At 35.6% G+C, this 18,131-nt stretch overlaps 5 protein-coding genes across 5 annotated transcripts; 1 reads left to right on the top strand and 4 right to left on the bottom strand.

Moving 5' to 3' along the window:
• Positions 1 to 2,348: 2,348 nt before the first annotated feature.
• Positions 2,349 to 2,919, bottom strand: GCK72_013026 (uncharacterized protein; the record flags this gene model as incomplete). The annotated part of the gene is made up of 2 exons (XM_003097735.2): positions 2,349 to 2,712; positions 2,756 to 2,919. The coding sequence occupies 2 exons, from the start codon at positions 2,917 to 2,919 to the stop codon at positions 2,349 to 2,351; spliced, it is 528 nt and encodes a 175-aa protein (XP_003097783.2).
• A 71-nt stretch (positions 2,920 to 2,990) lies between these two features.
• Positions 2,991 to 3,499, bottom strand: GCK72_013025 (uncharacterized protein; the record flags this gene model as incomplete). Its single annotated transcript, XM_003091454.2, has 3 exons — positions 2,991 to 3,183; positions 3,228 to 3,394; positions 3,443 to 3,499. 3 exons carry the CDS (start codon positions 3,497 to 3,499, stop codon positions 2,991 to 2,993), a joined length of 417 nt encoding a protein of 138 aa, XP_003091502.2.
• A 1,925-nt stretch (positions 3,500 to 5,424) lies between these two features.
• GCK72_013024 (uncharacterized protein) lies at positions 5,425 to 6,683 on the top strand (the record flags this gene model as incomplete). The annotated part of the gene is made up of 5 exons (XM_053729586.1): positions 5,425 to 5,620; positions 5,669 to 5,861; positions 5,909 to 6,072; positions 6,116 to 6,311; positions 6,362 to 6,683. The coding sequence occupies 5 exons, from the start codon at positions 5,425 to 5,427 to the stop codon at positions 6,681 to 6,683; spliced, it is 1,071 nt and encodes a 356-aa protein (XP_053584358.1).
• A 1,635-nt stretch (positions 6,684 to 8,318) lies between these two features.
• GCK72_013023 (uncharacterized protein) lies at positions 8,319 to 8,595 on the bottom strand (the record flags this gene model as incomplete). The annotated part of the gene is made up of 2 exons (XM_053729585.1): positions 8,319 to 8,460; positions 8,516 to 8,595. The coding sequence occupies 2 exons, from the start codon at positions 8,593 to 8,595 to the stop codon at positions 8,319 to 8,321; spliced, it is 222 nt and encodes a 73-aa protein (XP_053584357.1).
• Positions 8,596 to 9,196: 601 nt separating this feature from the next.
• GCK72_013022 (uncharacterized protein) lies at positions 9,197 to 12,942 on the bottom strand (the record flags this gene model as incomplete). The annotated part of the gene is made up of 15 exons (XM_053729584.1): positions 9,197 to 9,338; positions 9,406 to 9,492; positions 9,540 to 9,798; positions 9,884 to 9,998; positions 10,049 to 10,177; positions 10,221 to 10,302; positions 10,481 to 10,617; positions 10,666 to 10,790; positions 10,833 to 10,918; positions 11,280 to 11,400; positions 11,466 to 11,699; positions 11,750 to 11,861; positions 11,909 to 12,007; positions 12,468 to 12,543; positions 12,788 to 12,942. 15 exons carry the CDS (start codon positions 12,940 to 12,942, stop codon positions 9,197 to 9,199), a joined length of 1,959 nt encoding a protein of 652 aa, XP_053584356.1.
• Positions 12,943 to 18,131: the final 5,189 nt, after the last annotated feature.

Raw genomic sequence — 18,131 nt, 5'->3', positions numbered from 1 at the left:
TTAATTGGGGTAGTACTATTATAACATTACATTTTCGAAAAATTGCTTAGTTTATTTAAATAAAATAATTATATGCATCTTTTAGATAATTGACAATAAATAAATCATCGTTGACCATCTTGATAAAAATCTCACACAGAGTCTCAAATCGCACCCCTCTTGACATCATTGCCTGTATGAAGATGCAATACCCTCCACACGTGACAGCCGATAGACTTTGATGACGAATCGGGTTTTGAATAACCCGAGGGAAAAGTCGTAGAAATCTTTGGATATAAACATTTGGAGGTTCTGCGAGAGAACAAAAAAAGAAACATGTGTTTCCGTTCACAAAAATACTCTGCCAGTGACGCCCAGGTTCATTTGAAGGGTCGGTATTAACAATGAAGCCAAATTTTTTGAAACGAGGTCGTTTCTTTGGTAGTTTGTCCGCCATTACAGTACCCTTGTACCATTTTTTGCTAAATCGATCGTTGAAGAGGATTTGATCAATTTCGTAGCTCCACATTTTGCTATAAATAGACGTATTTTCGTTCCATTTTATACATGGCGCCTGTACCTATAGATTTGTCCAAAATTGATTTCAAACGATTAATTCGAAAAAATGTACCCGGAAACGGACCTTTCCTAGGGGTTCGCTACCAAAGAGGAGGTCGAAGAGGTTACGGTTTAGGCGGAATCTTGACAAGTGCAATAAGTGCTCTTCCTTCATTTCTAAATTCATTCCTAGGACAACAACTGACTCATTCTGGAAATCAGGTGATTAATGATATTGCTTCTGGTGAATCTCCAATCTCTAGTTTGAAAAAACGTGGTAGAGCTGTCATAAAAAATGTTACCGGACTCGGACCTCGGAAACGTATAAAAGCAAATGTCAAAGTCCTTAAACCCCCCTTTGTCAAGAGTAGACGAACAAAATTTCTAAATGCTTAGTAGACTCGACGCTAAATCCCAAGATGCTATTATTGACGATCTTGATTTCACTACAATGCCTGCAACCCAAACTGCAGTTCTTTCAAGTCGGAACAAAATCATTCGTAAGTTTTGATTCCTATTTTCCAAATTATTTATATCTTTTACAGCTTTGCACAATGCCTTTTTGAAAAATGGACCCTGGGAATTTATTTTAACTGCAAACTCTCGTAGTTATTTAAACTTGAAAAAGACTTGGATGGTTTTTACTTTCAAAATTACTGATGCTGCTGGAAAACCAGTAACTGATACAAAACTCTATGCACCAGTAAACAATATAGCCCATTCTATTGTGAAAAACTTTTCCGTGCACATCAACTCCCAACTAGTATACCATAATTCTGTTAACTATGCGTACAAGAGTTATTTTGAAAACTTGCTAATGTACAGCAATGAACAAAAGAGTTCTACTCTTTCAATTTCTGGGTATTCTCCTGATTCCGTAATCGACAATAAAGACGATTCTGCATTTAAAAGCAGGTCTACTTGGGTCAAAGACGGAAAGAAAATGCAAGTAGCAGCCAATATTTCAATTGATTTGACTAATCAACCACGTGTCTTGCTAAACAACTGTAACATGAAATTGACAGCTTATCCAAATTCGGACGAGTTTTTGATTGACAATTATGAAGACTCTGGTGTAAAGTACAAATTTGAAATTGAAGAAGTTTACTGTATTGTTAACGAAATGGATCTAGCTGATGGATTGGCCAATGAAATGGAAACTGCTCTGATGGAGCATAAACTTTTTCAGTATCCATTAATTAGTCCTCAAGTACGATCCTTTTTTATTGAATCAAGCCGGTTGGATTCACCGGCAACGACCTTGTACACTAGCAAAATGCCTCGACGGATATTCATGGGTCTAGTTTCTGGGGAAGCATATAATGGCCACTATAATAAATCACCATTCAATTTCCAACCGTTCGACCTTAGAGATGTTCATATTGATTATTGCGGTGTCACTCTTCCTGGTAGACCAATGAACTTGGATTTCGGAAACGGAAAGTGTGCAGAGCCATATCTTATGTTACAAGAAGCTCTCGGTCATACGCGGAACAACACTAGTTGTAATTCGATCAGTTTTGATCAATTTAAATCTAAAGGCTTCACGATATTTGGTTTTGAACTAAGTCCTGTGCCTCAAGATACCAACCTTTTTGATCTAGTCAGGCCGACAAATTTATCAATTCGCCTAAATTTTAACAAACCCACCCCTTCTGGTGGCATTTATTGTATTGTTTATGCAGAATTTGATCAGATTATTGGTCTAGATTACCAGAGAAATCCAATTATTGATACTGTTGTATAGGTTATTTTTAATTAAATGATTTATTTGAAAAATTAATGAATAAAAAAAACAGAACATGTGTCATTTAAGAGTTGAGGGTGATTCCAATCATTCGCCGAGCTAATTTTTCAACTTTTTTGGAGAGTTCATTCTTGAAGTTTAAATCTTTAACATATCCATGTTTTCTTCCTAGAACGGTAATTTGTTTTGACACAGATATCAATGCATCCCATCTCTCCTTCTTTTCCAACTGTTGTCGTTCTTTTATTTCTTCATCTGTCTCTGCCTCAATGTGATGAACCAAATCGATTGGATACAAACTGTTTTCATCTTTTTTGATATAAACATATGGCCCTGATGGGTGGTTGGATTGGACTGCCCATTCTCGTTTTAAGTAGCTGGCTATACTCACTAAATGACCGTTTGACCACCAATACTCGTGTTTGGGGCTGAAAATAGTTTTAGAGAAAAAATAATCATTATGAAGCTTACTTTCTTGAAATCTGTGGAACTCCATAAATGGTACAGCGACGATGCCGAATTCGTAGATGAATACTTCCGACAAAATCATCCAGAATTTGGTTGAGAACAACATCGGATAAAGATTTCCAATTGGGAAAGTTTTGGTCAAGGAAAGACTCAAAGCGGGAAATCATAATGAGGTTTTGTTCATTTATTCAAGTTTATATACATAATTTAGGCTCCGCCCACAACTAGAAAAGAGCTATTAATCAATGTCAGAGTTTACTGAAGGGTTTTGAATACGAACTGCACACACTTCTATTGGGTGGTAACGACCTAGAACATCCGCTATTACTGGAGAGAATGGAAATGTTAGGGTGTAGCCATAGTCTTCCAGATACACTTCTGCTACACTTCTTCTATTATTTAACATTCTTGTATACGTTGCAATGTAATCGCTGTAAATCGAAAAGTTGACGTAATTAAAAAAAAGGCAACTCACTGTATTATAATCGGTAGTGGAACGGTTTCGTAAGTTATTGTATCCCATACATGCAAAATTTTAGGCTGATTCAAAAACGACGTATACTTCTCAGTGATGGACGGACTCAAGTTTTCCAAATGATGTCCATTATGAGTTATAGCATCTTTGAGAAAAAAGTCAATTTCCTGAAATTACAAAGAATAATAATGAAACTATATTGAAAATAAACGCACATCATCTTTGCATGGAGAGAGCCAAAACGGTGAACGCGGTATACGAAAACGCGACATAATGACCGGAGGGACGATTTCCGTACTTTTATAGTGAAAAAGGATTTTTGATTAATGGCATTGAAAAAAAAAATATGAAAAAAACAGTAAAATAGGAATAATCAGGGTTGAAGATAAAATATCCGTTGCCGGAAAATGTTCACACATGGAATGAACCTTGAAATACACAAGAACATGATTAAAGGAGGATGTGTCAAAGGAAAAGTTGACTTTTGAAAAAAAAAGTCAATGACCTAGTTCAGTGAGAGAGAAGAGAGTTTAGAGAAAAAATAGGGTACATAATAGTCTGATTTTCCAAATTAGCTCATTCTTGTCATTATGCAGGCTAGCGAGCTGCGGTTTTTTTTTCGCTCTGGATTTTTTTTCTTTTTTAAATCATATCAGTTATCCCCCAATTTGAAAGAGTAATCACCTAGCGGTTGTCATCATATCATTTATCACCTTATCAGTTATCACTTTATCAGTAATCACTTTTTTGGGAAATTGAGCAATGTAGTTCTGATAACCACTTGACCGCAATCATCTTATCACTGGTTATCACCTTATCAGTTATCACTTTATCAGTAATCACTTTTTTGGGAAATTGAGCAATGTAGTTCTGATAACCACTTGACCGCAATCATCTTATCACTGGTTATCACCTTATCAGTTATCACTTTATCAGTAATCACTTTTTTGGGAAATTGAGCAATGTAGTTCTGATAACCACTTGACCGCAATCATCTTATCACTGGTTATCACCTTATCAGTTATCACTTTATCAGTAATCACTTTTTTGGGAAATTGAGCAATGTAGTTCTGATAACCACTTGACCGCAATCATCTTATCACTGGTTATCACCTTATCAGTTATCACTTTATCAGTAATCACTTTTTTGGGAATTTGAGCAATGTAGTTTCGATAACCACTTTACCGTAATCACTGTATCACTAGTTATCACCTTATCAGTTATCACTTTATCAGTAATCACTTTTTTGGGAATTTGAGCAATGTAGTTTTGATAACCGCTTTACCGTAATCACTGTATCAGTTATCATTTTATCAGTAATCACCTTATCAGTAATAACCTTATCATTTCATCATTTAACCCACCATACTCTGATCCCTGAGCATTTTCATTGATGCCTAATCACTCTTATCATTAATTTTAAATTTATCAGTTAATCACTTTCTGATTTGATGGGTTGATTATGTATTCTCACAGAGACAATTAGGAACACAAATAAAGCACAGGGGGCGGGGCTTAGCTTAGCTAAGCTCCGCCCCCTGTGCTTTATTTGTGTTCCTAATTGTCTCTGTATACTACTCATATCTAAACTCAAGTTTGGAATTGTTAATGAAAAATTCCAATGAAAAACATTTTAATTCTAAGCTGAATAAAAAAAACATTTTGTGTTTCAATACTATTGTTTGAAAGGTGATTACGGTTCTTTTTGACTCCGTTTTGTAGTTTTCTCATTTTTCGAAAAGTTAAAAACGGCCAATATCAGAGCAATCGCTTTGATGCAGTTGCATGTGATAAATGTCTGCAATGAAACTGAAAAAAAATGTTAAACGAGATTTATGTTTTACTGATCCCTTTCATTCCTGCATGATATTGAATTTTAATTCGTGTTCTTTCCCATGGTGTTCATCTCTTCTCATTTTCTAACAAATTTAAATTTTGCCTTCTCCCCCTCTACCAGACTTCACTCACTCTCTCAACACCTCATCATCTTTCCACTTCACCATCGCCGCTCTTTTTGATTAGTCACTCTCCTGGCGACTCCTCTCTCTTATATTCCCCCCTCTTCGGTTTGATTTGAATTTACTCTCTCCCTCTCATTTATTCTATTTCAATGTCTTTTTTACTCCTTTAGAGTGTTGCTTTGCAGTTTAGTTTTTTTTAGAGTAACCTCTAAATCTTGGACCATTCCATCCAACCATGATGAAGTACAAAGATCTTACCTTCTATCTGTTCTCCCTTACTCTGACTTTGATCTCCACTGTTACTCCATCCGCCATCAAAAAGTCAGTCCCCTTGCCTGAAATCCACCGCATCAAGTCACTCAAATTTGAGTTCACCGATTCAATTGGCTCCATCGAATGGGATTTGGATCTCGCACAAGTTGCCGAGAAAGGTAGGAACTATTCATGCATATGGAGTTTCGTGATTATAAAATTTACAGCTCTGGAGTTAAAATCTTTCATCAAACTGGATATCCATGCGACCGAACCAATCAAATTCGCGATCAAAAAATGCAGGAACATCGTGTTAGCCAAGTCATCCGGCTTCTATAACAACACACTTTATATCGATGTTCCATGGCTGGAATTTTTTCTGAATGAAGCCAATAAACCGTGCTTAAAGGGACCTCATGAGTGAGTTTCTTTAGATTTTTGAAGAAATGTGAATAAAATTTTTTCAGACTTTCACTTGAAGTCAACTTTGGGTACAAAGGGACATCCGGATACTTTTCTTTCTCAGAGTCTACCTTCACTCCTCACGATCCCTCACCAAAGCAGACCACTTCCATTCAATTCACCAATTTGTACAGTGGAATGATCTCAATGAAGAATTTGCTTAGAAAAGGTTAGTCGCTCAGGCAGTTTCCTTTAAAAAATAATAATTTCAGCGCTCATTGACCGCCGGATCACCACCCTGATAGCCATTGTCTCCGAAACAGTGGAAGTCAAATTTGGAAAATGCGGAGTGGACGATCGAATCTTTGATATGAAAAAAGATACTCCACTTTTATTCCGTGGAGAGCTCTTGGATCATCTCTACCGACTCAATTTTCTGTACTGTGACGGGGAGCCCTGGAAGTGGATGTAGGTTCCTCACTTTTTTTAAAATCTGAAATTTATTTTAATAATTTCAGGTTCAACCTCACTATCTCTTCCCCAAACTCCACTGGTTTCATTGCTTTCGACGTGGTGAAGAACAAGAATCCACGTGAAAACTTCACCCTCGTCTCGGCTGTACTCATTTTATTAGTGCTCTTCCTTATTCTCGTCTGGTGTTTCGTTGGACTCCTTTTCTTGCAAGCCATAAGGGATTCCATGAGAATGAAAGAAACGGCTAAGATCTTCCATCAAATGAAGTATTCTGCATTTGAGAGGGAGCTCCAGGATATCAACGGATCGGTTGATCTTCCACAGACCTCGACGACACTCACAATGGATGGAACCGGAAAAGAGTAGGAGAATGAGAATACCTACTCAAATTAATTGTTGTTTTTTTGTTTTATTTGTTGTAGTTTTTTTTTCTTGTTGAAATGAAATTGTTGACTTTAAGAAACTTTTGAATATCTTTTTTTTAATTATAAAACGGGACTACCGATTCGAGCTAATCAAACTGTTCGAATGTATGTATGTACATATGATGAAAGCCTCTTTTATCCAATAAGATGAAACAGTATAACTATTCAGAATTTTGCGGTTTAACAATTGACGTATCTAACAAGATGAAGACAAACTAGCATTGCTTTCTAGATGTTAGTACTGGTGTCCGCAAACACTGTACGCGTATATGCACACCTCGGTCAGCTCGGTCTGGATAGAATCACAATAGATGAACTATTACCTTTGAAATAATTTACCGCCTATCACTAGCTGTCGAAACAGAAACTTTTTTTCACTTGTATTGGGAGAGGGGGAGACTGGAATACTGACGTTGGCTCAAGTTTTTATTGTTTTTTTGATTTACAGACAATACTTCAAAGACGAGTTTTCTCACGTTAGGATTTCTATGAGATTGCGATACTTTGTATTTCGATTAAAAACATTTCCAATTAAATAAAAGGAAAGATCATATTTGCAGCAATCTGGAAAACTAACTGCCCTTTTTGTAACAGAAAATCATTATGAATCACAAAACTTATATTCTCATAGGAACTGTCAAACACACACTATACGATTGGAGTTACATGTGTTACGTCTCAAAATAACATGAAAAACAGAAACTGTATTTTTATGAATCACATCTGTTTTCCTGAGATCAAAAATTGTAAATTACCGAAGCATGAAAGTTTTGAAAATTTTTCTGTTTCATGAACCTAAATTCAGAAAGTCATTTTGTTTTACAGTCATTCCTGTCGAAGCATATTTTTTCCTTCGAACAAAGTAATTATTTTCGGTTGAACTCCGAATGGGCTTACAGTATATTTAAAAACTAATAACGCGCACAGAATTGAAAACCACACCGACTTCCACGGGAATCGTGTATTTATTGAAACTAAAAATTTTCTAACACTACGCCACCACAAGCAAGTACTTGTTCACTTGTTCAGAAGATGTTTTTTTTTAGTCCCTATCAGCTAGTTGACACAGTTACGTCTATTTCTGGAACTGATATTGATCTCTGGTGATGTGACAGTTTGAGTGCCAACTGACCTGGTTGCACAAGTCTTTTTGCTGTTTTGAGGTATGTACATCTTTGGACGAAAAATCAAATCCGTGAAAATAAGTGAATGAAAAAATACACTTGCGAAACAGTGAATATTTTGCAGCTGAAGTAGATTTTTATCTTTTTTAACATTTTTGTCATCAAAAGTGATGATTCATGTGACTTTAGCAACTAGAACAAAATGAATCAATTTTTGATAGAATTTATCAGTTTCTCGAACAAGATATATTTTATCAGATCATTTAACTAACAATCTATCAGAGAAAAACTCGATTAATTAAAAAATAAAAAAAGATCGAAGAAAGGAAACTGGAAAAAACTGTTTTTAAAAGATGACAGCATTTCTTATAAATTGTATGTATCAGACTTTAATTATTGACAATAAACTTTGTGAAATACAATGTAGAATCGGCTAAGATTTGGAATTCAGTTTATTTCAACATTTGTGAATTGATCGCTTCAGAAATGGCCAGTGTCGTCTGAAGAGTGAGTCGAGCACATTCTTGACCAATTCTCAAAGATTCAACCACTGTCTTGTTGTGTGTTAATCCAGCGATCACTCCACTGTTGAAACTGAAAAGTAGATGGATTCAATACACGCTGATTACATTCGAAATTAGGTTCTTACCTATCACCAGCTCCTGAAACAGAAACAATTTTATTCATTTGAATGGGTGGAGGGAGGGATTGTAATTCCAGAATTCCCATGTGAAATGGTTCATTTTTCAAAATGGACTATTAGAACATTTACAAATATTACTTGTCATTACGAATTGGTTTGTAAAATGGCGCTCTCGAAATTATCGTCGTTTTCTTCGGAATTGAGCTTCGAGGCTAGTTACTAAACAGAACCGGAGGCTGGTTCGAGAATTTAAATTTGTCGTTAAAGAAAGTGTTCAAACTGATGATCTGTTGGGTAAATCAATTTCAAAGTACTCAAATCGAGAAAGATCTGAATGTTTCCTCCAATACGGTTTGTGACTGGAAAAATCTCTTTCGAGAAGTGTGTGGAGAGATTGCCAAAGGCTATCCAAAGATAGGAGGTGTAGATCAAATAGTCGAGATCGACGAGAGCTGTGTTCATAGTAGGAAACACTTTATCGGTCACATTAATTATAGCGAGTTTTCATATAAATATTGAACCGGTGAAAATATCTTCGATCTCGTATTCCCATCGAAACCAGAAAACTGGAAAAAATGTTTATAATAGACTATAACATTTCTTATAAATTGTATGTTTCAGACTATAATTATCGACAGTAACCTTTGTGAAATACAATGTAGAATCGGGTAAGATTTGGATTTCAGTTTATTTCAACATTTGTGAATTGATCGCTTCCGAAGTGGCCAGTGATGTCTGAAGAGTGAGTCGAGCACATTCTTGACCAATCCTCAACGATTCAACTACTGTCTTGTTATGTGTCAATCCAGCGATAACTCCACTGTTAAAACTGAAAAATTGAAGGTTGATGGTCGATGGGCAATCGCGACATATTACTTTTCAAATTAACTTCTTACCTATCACCAGCTCCTGAAACAGAAACAATTTTATCCATTTGAATAGGTGGAGGGAGGGATTGGAACTCCAGTTGACCCAAGTTGTTTCTAAAATTTCACGTCATCAACTGCACTACTTTTCCTATTATAATTACCTATAAACTACTGCCGATCCCTTATTCGACAGCGTCACCACAAACAAAGAGGTATTCAGAAGAAGTCGTGTCTTCTCCTTCTCTATCAATTCAAGTACACTATCCGCTGAATTCACAACTGACGGATCTACAGCTACTTGACACAGTTTCGCCCATTCCAGAAACTCGTTCGCATTTGGTGACGTGGCTGTCACTGCGTCGACTAGCCCAGTGGCAAACACCTTTTTCACTTTGTCAATGTCGGTTGGTTCGAGCCAGACTGGAAAGAAATGCTTTATTTTTCAAATTTCTTCAAACAAAATAATTAAGACTATCAAACTAATATGACCCAATTGAAACGGTACCTTGTTTCTCATGTTTCTTTGCAATCTCCAACACTCTCGTCATCAAGGGCACCGGAAGATTTGAATCGAGAAGTATGAAGTCAGAAGTTTCCAGAGCGTCTTCATTCTTTTCGATCTGAATTTGAAATGTTATTGGTTTCATTCACTGTAACAATAAAAACCTACCAATGCAGGAGTCAGAGTTCTCAACAGCGGCTCACTAGTCACTATTCCATACTTGACATTTCCACGAACATTCACTGCCAGATAGGTGCAAGTAGGCTTATTGGTTATCACTTTGACACGAGTTATGTCCTTAAAACTTGAGAAATTGGGGTAGATGGGGGTGAGCTCTTACCATTTTTTTACTGTTCTGTCGGAAGAATTGACCATTCGAATCGTCACCGATGGCGGAGATAAAGATAGAGTCGCAACCAAGGCTGGAAAAGACATATTAGAGCATATTGGTTTTTTTAAAAACGAATAAGTAGTGATGAAACAGTAACAATTGCAATTTTTTCAAAAAAAAACGGCTTCAGATAGATCTCAAAGGCGAGTGGAAATTTTTATAATAATGACATATTCTTTCATAACAAACAATTTCCAGTCATGACTCACCTCCCCAACGCCTCCGCATGATTCCTGGCGACTCCGCCCATTCTTTGAACTATATGTCCGTTATACGAACCTCCATCGTCCTTCACATCTTCACTTGTGATTGCTTCGAAATCTACGATTGCTGCTCCGATTGACACCTGAACAAATTTTTTTCGTTTTTTTTTTAAGAATATAGAGGAACTCACAACTTTCGGTTTAATCGGAATCGACGAATTCTTCTTCATTTGAGAGATGGCTATTGGACGTCTGTCGCATAATTTCGCAGCTAACCTTCCGGCGATAGAAGCATTGTTTTCAAGAAGGGCAATGTCTGAAAATGAAAATAAATGAATAGAAACGAGTCTGCTCTTACTTGTTGCCATTGAAGCTCCTTGAGTGAGTTCATTGACTCGAGCAAGAATGAAAGGAGTGACGCTTTGGGATGCTATGTTTTGATCTCTGGAAAAATATGCCTTTTTGAGTGGAATAAAAGTGAAATATGGAAATTGAGAAAGATTTCTGTTAGACGTGGCACAGAAATAGTTTCAAGTATTTTATTGTTTTGGTTTTTTTTTAGAAAATTCGAGATAATAATCTCGTCTGACAGGTATTGTCGCCACACATTGTGAACAACGACTTTGAATTTTCATTTTATTAGTTTCGGTAAGGTGCGGTGGAGAAAACTGCGGTGATAACAATCGACAAGGTAATAACAGCAAGAAAAAAACTTAATTTAGGTTAGTTTCGTGAAACATGAATATTACTGAAATTTCTGGCCTATTATTTCCTACAGTATTCCCCCAAATACCAAAAAACTCACATCGCTTCCCTGACTGCTTGATCGATCGCCTTCTGTATAACATCGCCATCAGCTGCATACTTTTCTGGAATCGGACATGCCAGTACTGTACCATAAGGAAGTCCCAATGATTTTGATGTTTCTGGAAATTGATAAGTATCCGATTGGGAATATACTGTTAGTGATCTCAATGAAGACGCAACTTACTTATCAACTCCACAACTTCCTCTAACCTTTGCGTATTGAATTGAGCCTTTCTATCTGATTTTCTGGTGAAAAAACTGGGAAACACGTTTTCTTCTCCATAAACCACACAGTTCACAGAATGCGTCTCCAGGTACTCCACTGTTTTTGGGATATCTAAAATACTCTTCACACCGGAACACACTACACAGACTGGAGTTTTCGAAAGCTCTTGGAGATCCGCCGAAATGTCGAATGCTGGAAAAATTGAATGAATCTGAAAATGGGAATCTGAAAATAAAGCTTACTTTGATCAGCACCGCGATGAACTCCGCCTATGCCGCCTGTGGCGAAAACACTGATTCCCGCAGCATGCGCGATTTTCATGGTGGACGCTACAGTAGTCCCACCGACTTCTTTCTGAAATCAAATTGTAAAAAATGAAGTAGTGTTGGGGGTTGGGTTACCCTTATAAGAGTTTTGGCAATGTCTCTAGTGGAAACTTTCACAGCATTTTGACATGATGCAAGCTTTTCCAGTTTCTCATCGTCTAAACCGACATGGATCTGAAATTATTTAAGTAGAGATTGATGAATTGAGCGAGAGAGTATCGGCGAGAGACGCAGAGTTTTTTTCTCGCACCGATACAGATTTTCACAGGTTGTGAAAAATGCAAAAATAAATCGAAAACCGTGAAAATCTGTGAAGGCGCGAGAAAAAAAATCTGTGTCTCTCGCCGATACTCTCTCGGGGCGCAGTTGTACAAGGGGTGGACTGCTAATACCTTACTCTCTTATTCTTACTCTTATCTGTCTCTTATTATTTTCTGTTCCAATGACTCTTCAATCCCCATCTAATGAAAGTATAACATTTACGCTTTCATTGACAAAAGTGAAAAAATAATTCTAAAAATTTTTTTTTACTCGCACTGAACTTCGGGCCGACTCACATTTTACTGTTTAGATGAAAACAGAAAAAATTGTGAGAATTCCACAAACAGGTTATTATCGCAGTCAATACTATTACCTTTCCATCGAATAATGCAATTGTTGCCGGTTGGCTCCCAGATGCTCTTACTTTCTGCTCCAAACTTCTGGCGGTGCTGAAAATTCGAATTAAAATGAGTTCAGGTAGAACTGATGCCAGATCAAGAATTAAAGTATTGTCGTTGAAACACAAAAATATTTAAAGTTAAAGGAATCATGTTTTTCAAAATCTGGGGCGGGAAAAACTCAGTCTGTGATAAGTGCAATTTTCTAAAATGAAATATTGATTTTTATCTGTTTCGTATAATTCAGAACAGTCAAATAATATTTCTTTACTACTAAATTTGCGGAACCACCTACCTCAAATTATGCGGATACGGTAGCCCATGAGTTATAACCGTACTCTCCAGTGCCACAACACCTTCTCCATTAGCCAATGCTTCTTTGACTTGAGTAGAAATACGAAGAAACTTTGAGAATGTACGTTTTTGACGACCAATACAACGCGAATACATGACAAGAAATGGAGAGGAATAGATTGTTAGAATGACCTATACACTTGTGTTATCGACAATCATCAGTACTGGGAAAACGATTGAGAAGGAGAGATAAGGAGAGAAGGAGAGAGTCTTTCTCGTGGTTTTTTTCTTATCTGACTAATTGTTCAAGGGTCATTTCGGTTTTCGTGAAAGAAATGGGTTAGTTGGGAAAAATTGATAAGATAATTCAGCTGTTTATTTTCGCGTTAATGGGTTCAGAGAAAAATGTTTTAATAGTACCCTCAAGTCTCATACAACATGTTATCTGATGCATGAGAAACGGAAAAAAATCTGACTGGCTGGAAATTGAATTTAAAACAATTCATGACTCCATAATTGAATATACTCCGAGGTCGCTTTTACAATTATATCATTACAGTAAAAAATTATTCCATTCCTGAACTTGGTCAACTGGGAAAATCAGGTACGTAACTATTTCATAGAGAGAATTTACTACGTACACCAAAAAATATATCATGAAGCACGACACCCAGTATCAGCATTTCTATAGTAGATTTGAGTTCAGTGTGAAATTGATTAGTCTTTATTCATGCCGTTCCAGTATTTGTGTAGTCTTGATTAAGGCTTCCATTCGGCCCAGTCGGGTTTGGTCCGACCGCCGACCGACCGCCGACCCGACCGACTGCCGATCGACCGAGCCGACCTTTGTGCGTGAAGTGTTTGTGTATTTATCGGCGAAAGTTTAAATTTAATTTTTTTCACAAATTTCAGAATTTTCTGAAATTCAATTCGTGAAAAGTGAGCTGATAGTGATGTCAAGACATGATTCACTATGAAAAATTTGACGAATTTTGAGTGATTTTTTAAAATCGAAATAAGAAACCTGTGCTCATTAAAAATTGAACTAATTGGTTTCATAAAATGTTTGGAATACTACATAATTCTGTTCAAATTATTCCTGGTTTAATTCATTTTTGTAATTCTTTTCCGGGAAAATGCCAGTTTTCAGCCGATTTCTTTTTTTTAATTGTCGTCGAATATGGCGCATGCAGACATAAAAAAAATTGCGTAGGTCGACGATCGGTCGGTCAGGTCGGTCAAAAATTGGACCGAGTGGAAGCCTTAGTCCTGATAAGTGGGCTGAGGGAGAAAAGTGAACATGTGATTGAGATGGATTGTATCCGGGAAATCAATAATTTTGGCATTTGAAACTAGCTTCATGCTGAAATTGAAACTGAAATTTATTTAACTGTAGCGTCGTTGGTTGAGGTTCTGGACATCTGAAGACACGGGTAGTCTTCTCAATTTCCAGATGAACACGAGATATATTTGGATTGTTCCGTCATGTAACATTTTTGTTTTGTTACATATACTAACCAACTAACCTGTTGAATTGTCGGGATCATTATTTGAGTTTCAAATGCTAGAATTTTAAATTGTTATTGAAACAGCTGCAAATAAAAAATCAATAACTAACGGTTCTCTTTTTTGTTGCTCATTATTGTCGCCTTCATCCTTCACGTTGTCAGCCAATCTTATACGTTATGCCAGCCTATTTTATCTGTATCTGCACGCCTTCTTATAAACAATCTAGTCAAATTTCGTTCCTGCCCGGCCCGCGACAAGTTTGCTTATACAGTGTTGGGCTACAAAAAAGGAAAATTAGCTTGTGAGTCAAATTTTGAGTTTCAAAGTATGATGACTTTGCAGAAAAAAACAAAAGAGAATAAGTTCGTAGTACAACAAAAGGACTTTTTCGACTATCATTGGTAACTTGAAACCCTCAAGCTGAAACAGAATCGATATTTTTGTATACATAAACAGCTTTAATTGAAGAAACATTCCTCACTCAGACTTTATTTTTTCGAAGTTGTTGCAGTTGTATTATAGTTGTAAAAAAAGAATTCCACAGTCGAAATCTTCGATTATTCTCTTTATTATTGTGTCAGAAATTATCCCAACTTCTGAAAATTACTGAAAGTTAACTGAAGACAGTTTAAAACAGAATGTTCATCGAAATTGTTTTCTGTGCTACTTCAACGCCAACCACATTTTTTCTCTGTTCCGTGTTGGTAGAAATGGTTTAAGATTGTTTTGATAATAAGAGATCAAGATCAACGACTGTAAAATTTAAAGTAAAGATTCAAAAATTTTATGTGACAGTAATTTTTTAAGATAATATTTGTTGTCTTCATTCCCCTTAACGACAACCCGAATAATGTTGGAAGACTGCAGACATTTTTTGAAACTAATGTTTCACAGAGGAATTATCAAGAGGAAACGATATGGGACTGATAATAAGACTATGGAAAGATTTTGGATAACTGAATAATACTCTTTAAATCATTTTCATTTACTTTCCAAATTCTCTCGATTTTATTTTCTAACGATCTACCTGTTGGCATGAGAATAGGTCTGGTCTCATTGATGGTAAAAATTAATTATAATGAACATGAATAGACGAGAAACCGTTTGTTTTCGATACTCGAAAATATTTTTGAAGATTGTGCCGATACGATTTGCATTGATAGTGACAAGCCATTCGAAACAACATTATTAATTCTTGGATAAAATCTCACATCTATCGATAATTTCAATCAGCCTTATGCTCAAAGATATATTTTCCGATTTCAGGTAAAAGGGGTTCTTGCTTTTTATTCGAATAAATAGTACCAGTTCTCCAAAAAAAACCAACTAATCTAATCCCAGTAGTTTGAGAACTTCTCATAAGTCTGGGTATGTGTCAAGCCGGTATCACTTTACATATTTGTGAATTGATATTCGATAAAGTAATGAAACAGGGACTAATTATGATTGACGTACCGATAGGAGAGTGAAAGGGAAGGTCTTGAGAGTCGTTAATGGACAATTTCAACTTCATTGTTTTTTGTCAGTGGTGAAACAAACAAGTTAGCTTCTTGAAACATGAAAAATATTCAGTTGTTTTGCTGTTTCAGTTTTTCTTGATAACTTGGTGTTTAACTTGTCTGTGTTGTTATCAGCTATTGCATTTTTTCTCTCCATTTTATTTTCTAACGATCTCATTATCTCCACTCCCTCTACTCATTTTCCTAACATTTCTCACCGACTAGCTTTTTTCTTCCCACAGCTGCCCTTTTCTGTTACAATCTTTTTTTAGTTGCGCAATACCTGTTTGCGCAATATATACTGGCTTGAGAAAAGGTCTGATCTCATCGATGGTAATAATTAATTCTAAGGAACATGAATAGACGAGAAACAGTTTTTCATCGGTGCGGGAAAAAAATTGTGGTCGTCAATAATGAAAAGAAGATCACAGTTTCGTGAAACTGAGAAGATTTTTGAAAAATGTGCTGTTACAATTTTTGTTGAAATAATCATTCAAAACAACATCTCCAATTTTTCAATAAACCGATGTGACTATCTCTAATTTCAATCAGCTTTATGCGCAAACATATATATTTTCCGTTTCCAGGTTTGTTTGTTTTTTATTCGAAAAATAGTATCAGTTTCCTAAAAAAAAGTCAACTAATCAATTCCTAACAGTTCGAGAACTTCTCGTAATATGAGCTAACTGTCAAGGCGGTACCAATGTATCTATGAATTTATGACTCTATTCTATTACTCATGAAAGTATATGACACCCATTGCTGTCGGAAATAATGAAAGAAAGATCACAGTTTCGTGAAACAGAGTAAATTTGAACGTTCACAAAAATTGTGATCAAATACGAAATATTAATTTCCTCCTTGCCAAAATCGTAACTGTATTACACTTTGTTTGTTCTACAACTTGTCCGTACTAATTCAAACCTGACCACTCCTTCTTCAAAAGACATGCTAGCGGAGCCAAGCATTGTTATGTATATAACATATTTGGTAAAGCGGCTGTAGAGATTGTTGAGAAAATCGGAAATAGTATATTTTTTCACACCTCATTACAAATCTTTTATTTTGTTTATATTATTCATTGTGATATTCTCAGTAAACTAGTGGAAACCAATGAGTTAAACTGGACTTGTTTGAAGGACCGTAAAAGAACATTCCATATTTTTTTCCCTGTGATGAAACTAACAAGGTAGCTTCTTGAAACATGTTCAGTTGTTTTGCGTTTTTGTCTTATTAATGCACATTTTGTTCCGTAAGAAACAAACTGTTTTCCTTTCATCAAATTTCCGTTTCTTTGCCAACCCAACATTGTCATTGGACTGTTGAAACCATGACACATGAACTGGCAGCTTGTTTCGTATTAATGAAAAGGATTTGATAATTTCATTTTCAATTAAAAACAATTTTAGGCGTTGTAGACGAACTGAAAATGAGAAAAAAAGCAATTAAAAAAAAAGTATGTTTCACTAACTTATTGTTTGTTCGATTTAACTATTACTGATAATGTATATTTAACTATCATCGTACATTTAATTAAATCAGATTTTTTCAAATGAAAGTCCAGTGAAATCAATATCAAGCTTCAGACGTAATGTATATTGGTGAAACAGAAACGAAAAAATCCTACATATTCACCAGAACTCAAATTACAATAATCCTCTGTTTCTCAACTTGGTAACCCGAGAACGCTTACTATTGTTTTTTTCGTTTTGATTCAACTTAACATTCCCAAAAATCTTTTTCAGTGTTGAACCAATAAATAGCGGTTGATATCTATTTATGTATTTTTTTTTTCAAAAAATAATGTGGAAAATAAAAACAGCAGTTATATCAGAAATTTTTTCAGGAAACTATTTAACAAAAAAGCACAAGGATAAAGAAGAATAAGTTATTAGGAAAATATCAATCAAAGGAACTTATTATCACGGGGATCACCGAAAATCTTACATTACGTATATGAACTGTCACTTATTAAACTAATTTTTTTGAATAAAACTAATTTTTTTGAATAAAACTAATTTTTTTGAATAAAACTAATTTTTTTGAATAAAACTAATTTTTTTGAATAAAACTATTGAAAGGAAAGCAAAGTTTACCGTTTTCCCATTTTCCTGCATCCGTAAGTTTTTCATAAATAATTAGTCTCGCAAGCTGCATACACTTTCGGCAACTGTTTCAAGTTCTCCATTTTTAGTCAGACAAATTATACTTTTATTAATATTTCTTCTATCACAAATTTTTTTTATTTTGTCATCCCAATCGTTATCTCAGGCTTTCTACTATTACTCAAAGCTCTCTTCTATTTTTCAGCACCTGTTTTTCGTTGAATTTATCGTC

Source organism: Caenorhabditis remanei, chromosome IV (assembly GCF_010183535.1).
Source record: "Caenorhabditis remanei strain PX506 chromosome IV, whole genome shotgun sequence".
In the NCBI taxonomy this organism is placed as follows: Eukaryota; Metazoa; Nematoda; class Chromadorea; order Rhabditida; family Rhabditidae; genus Caenorhabditis; species Caenorhabditis remanei.
Note: the sequence above shows the minus strand (reverse complement) of the source record. Positions and strands in the feature narration are given on the sequence as shown.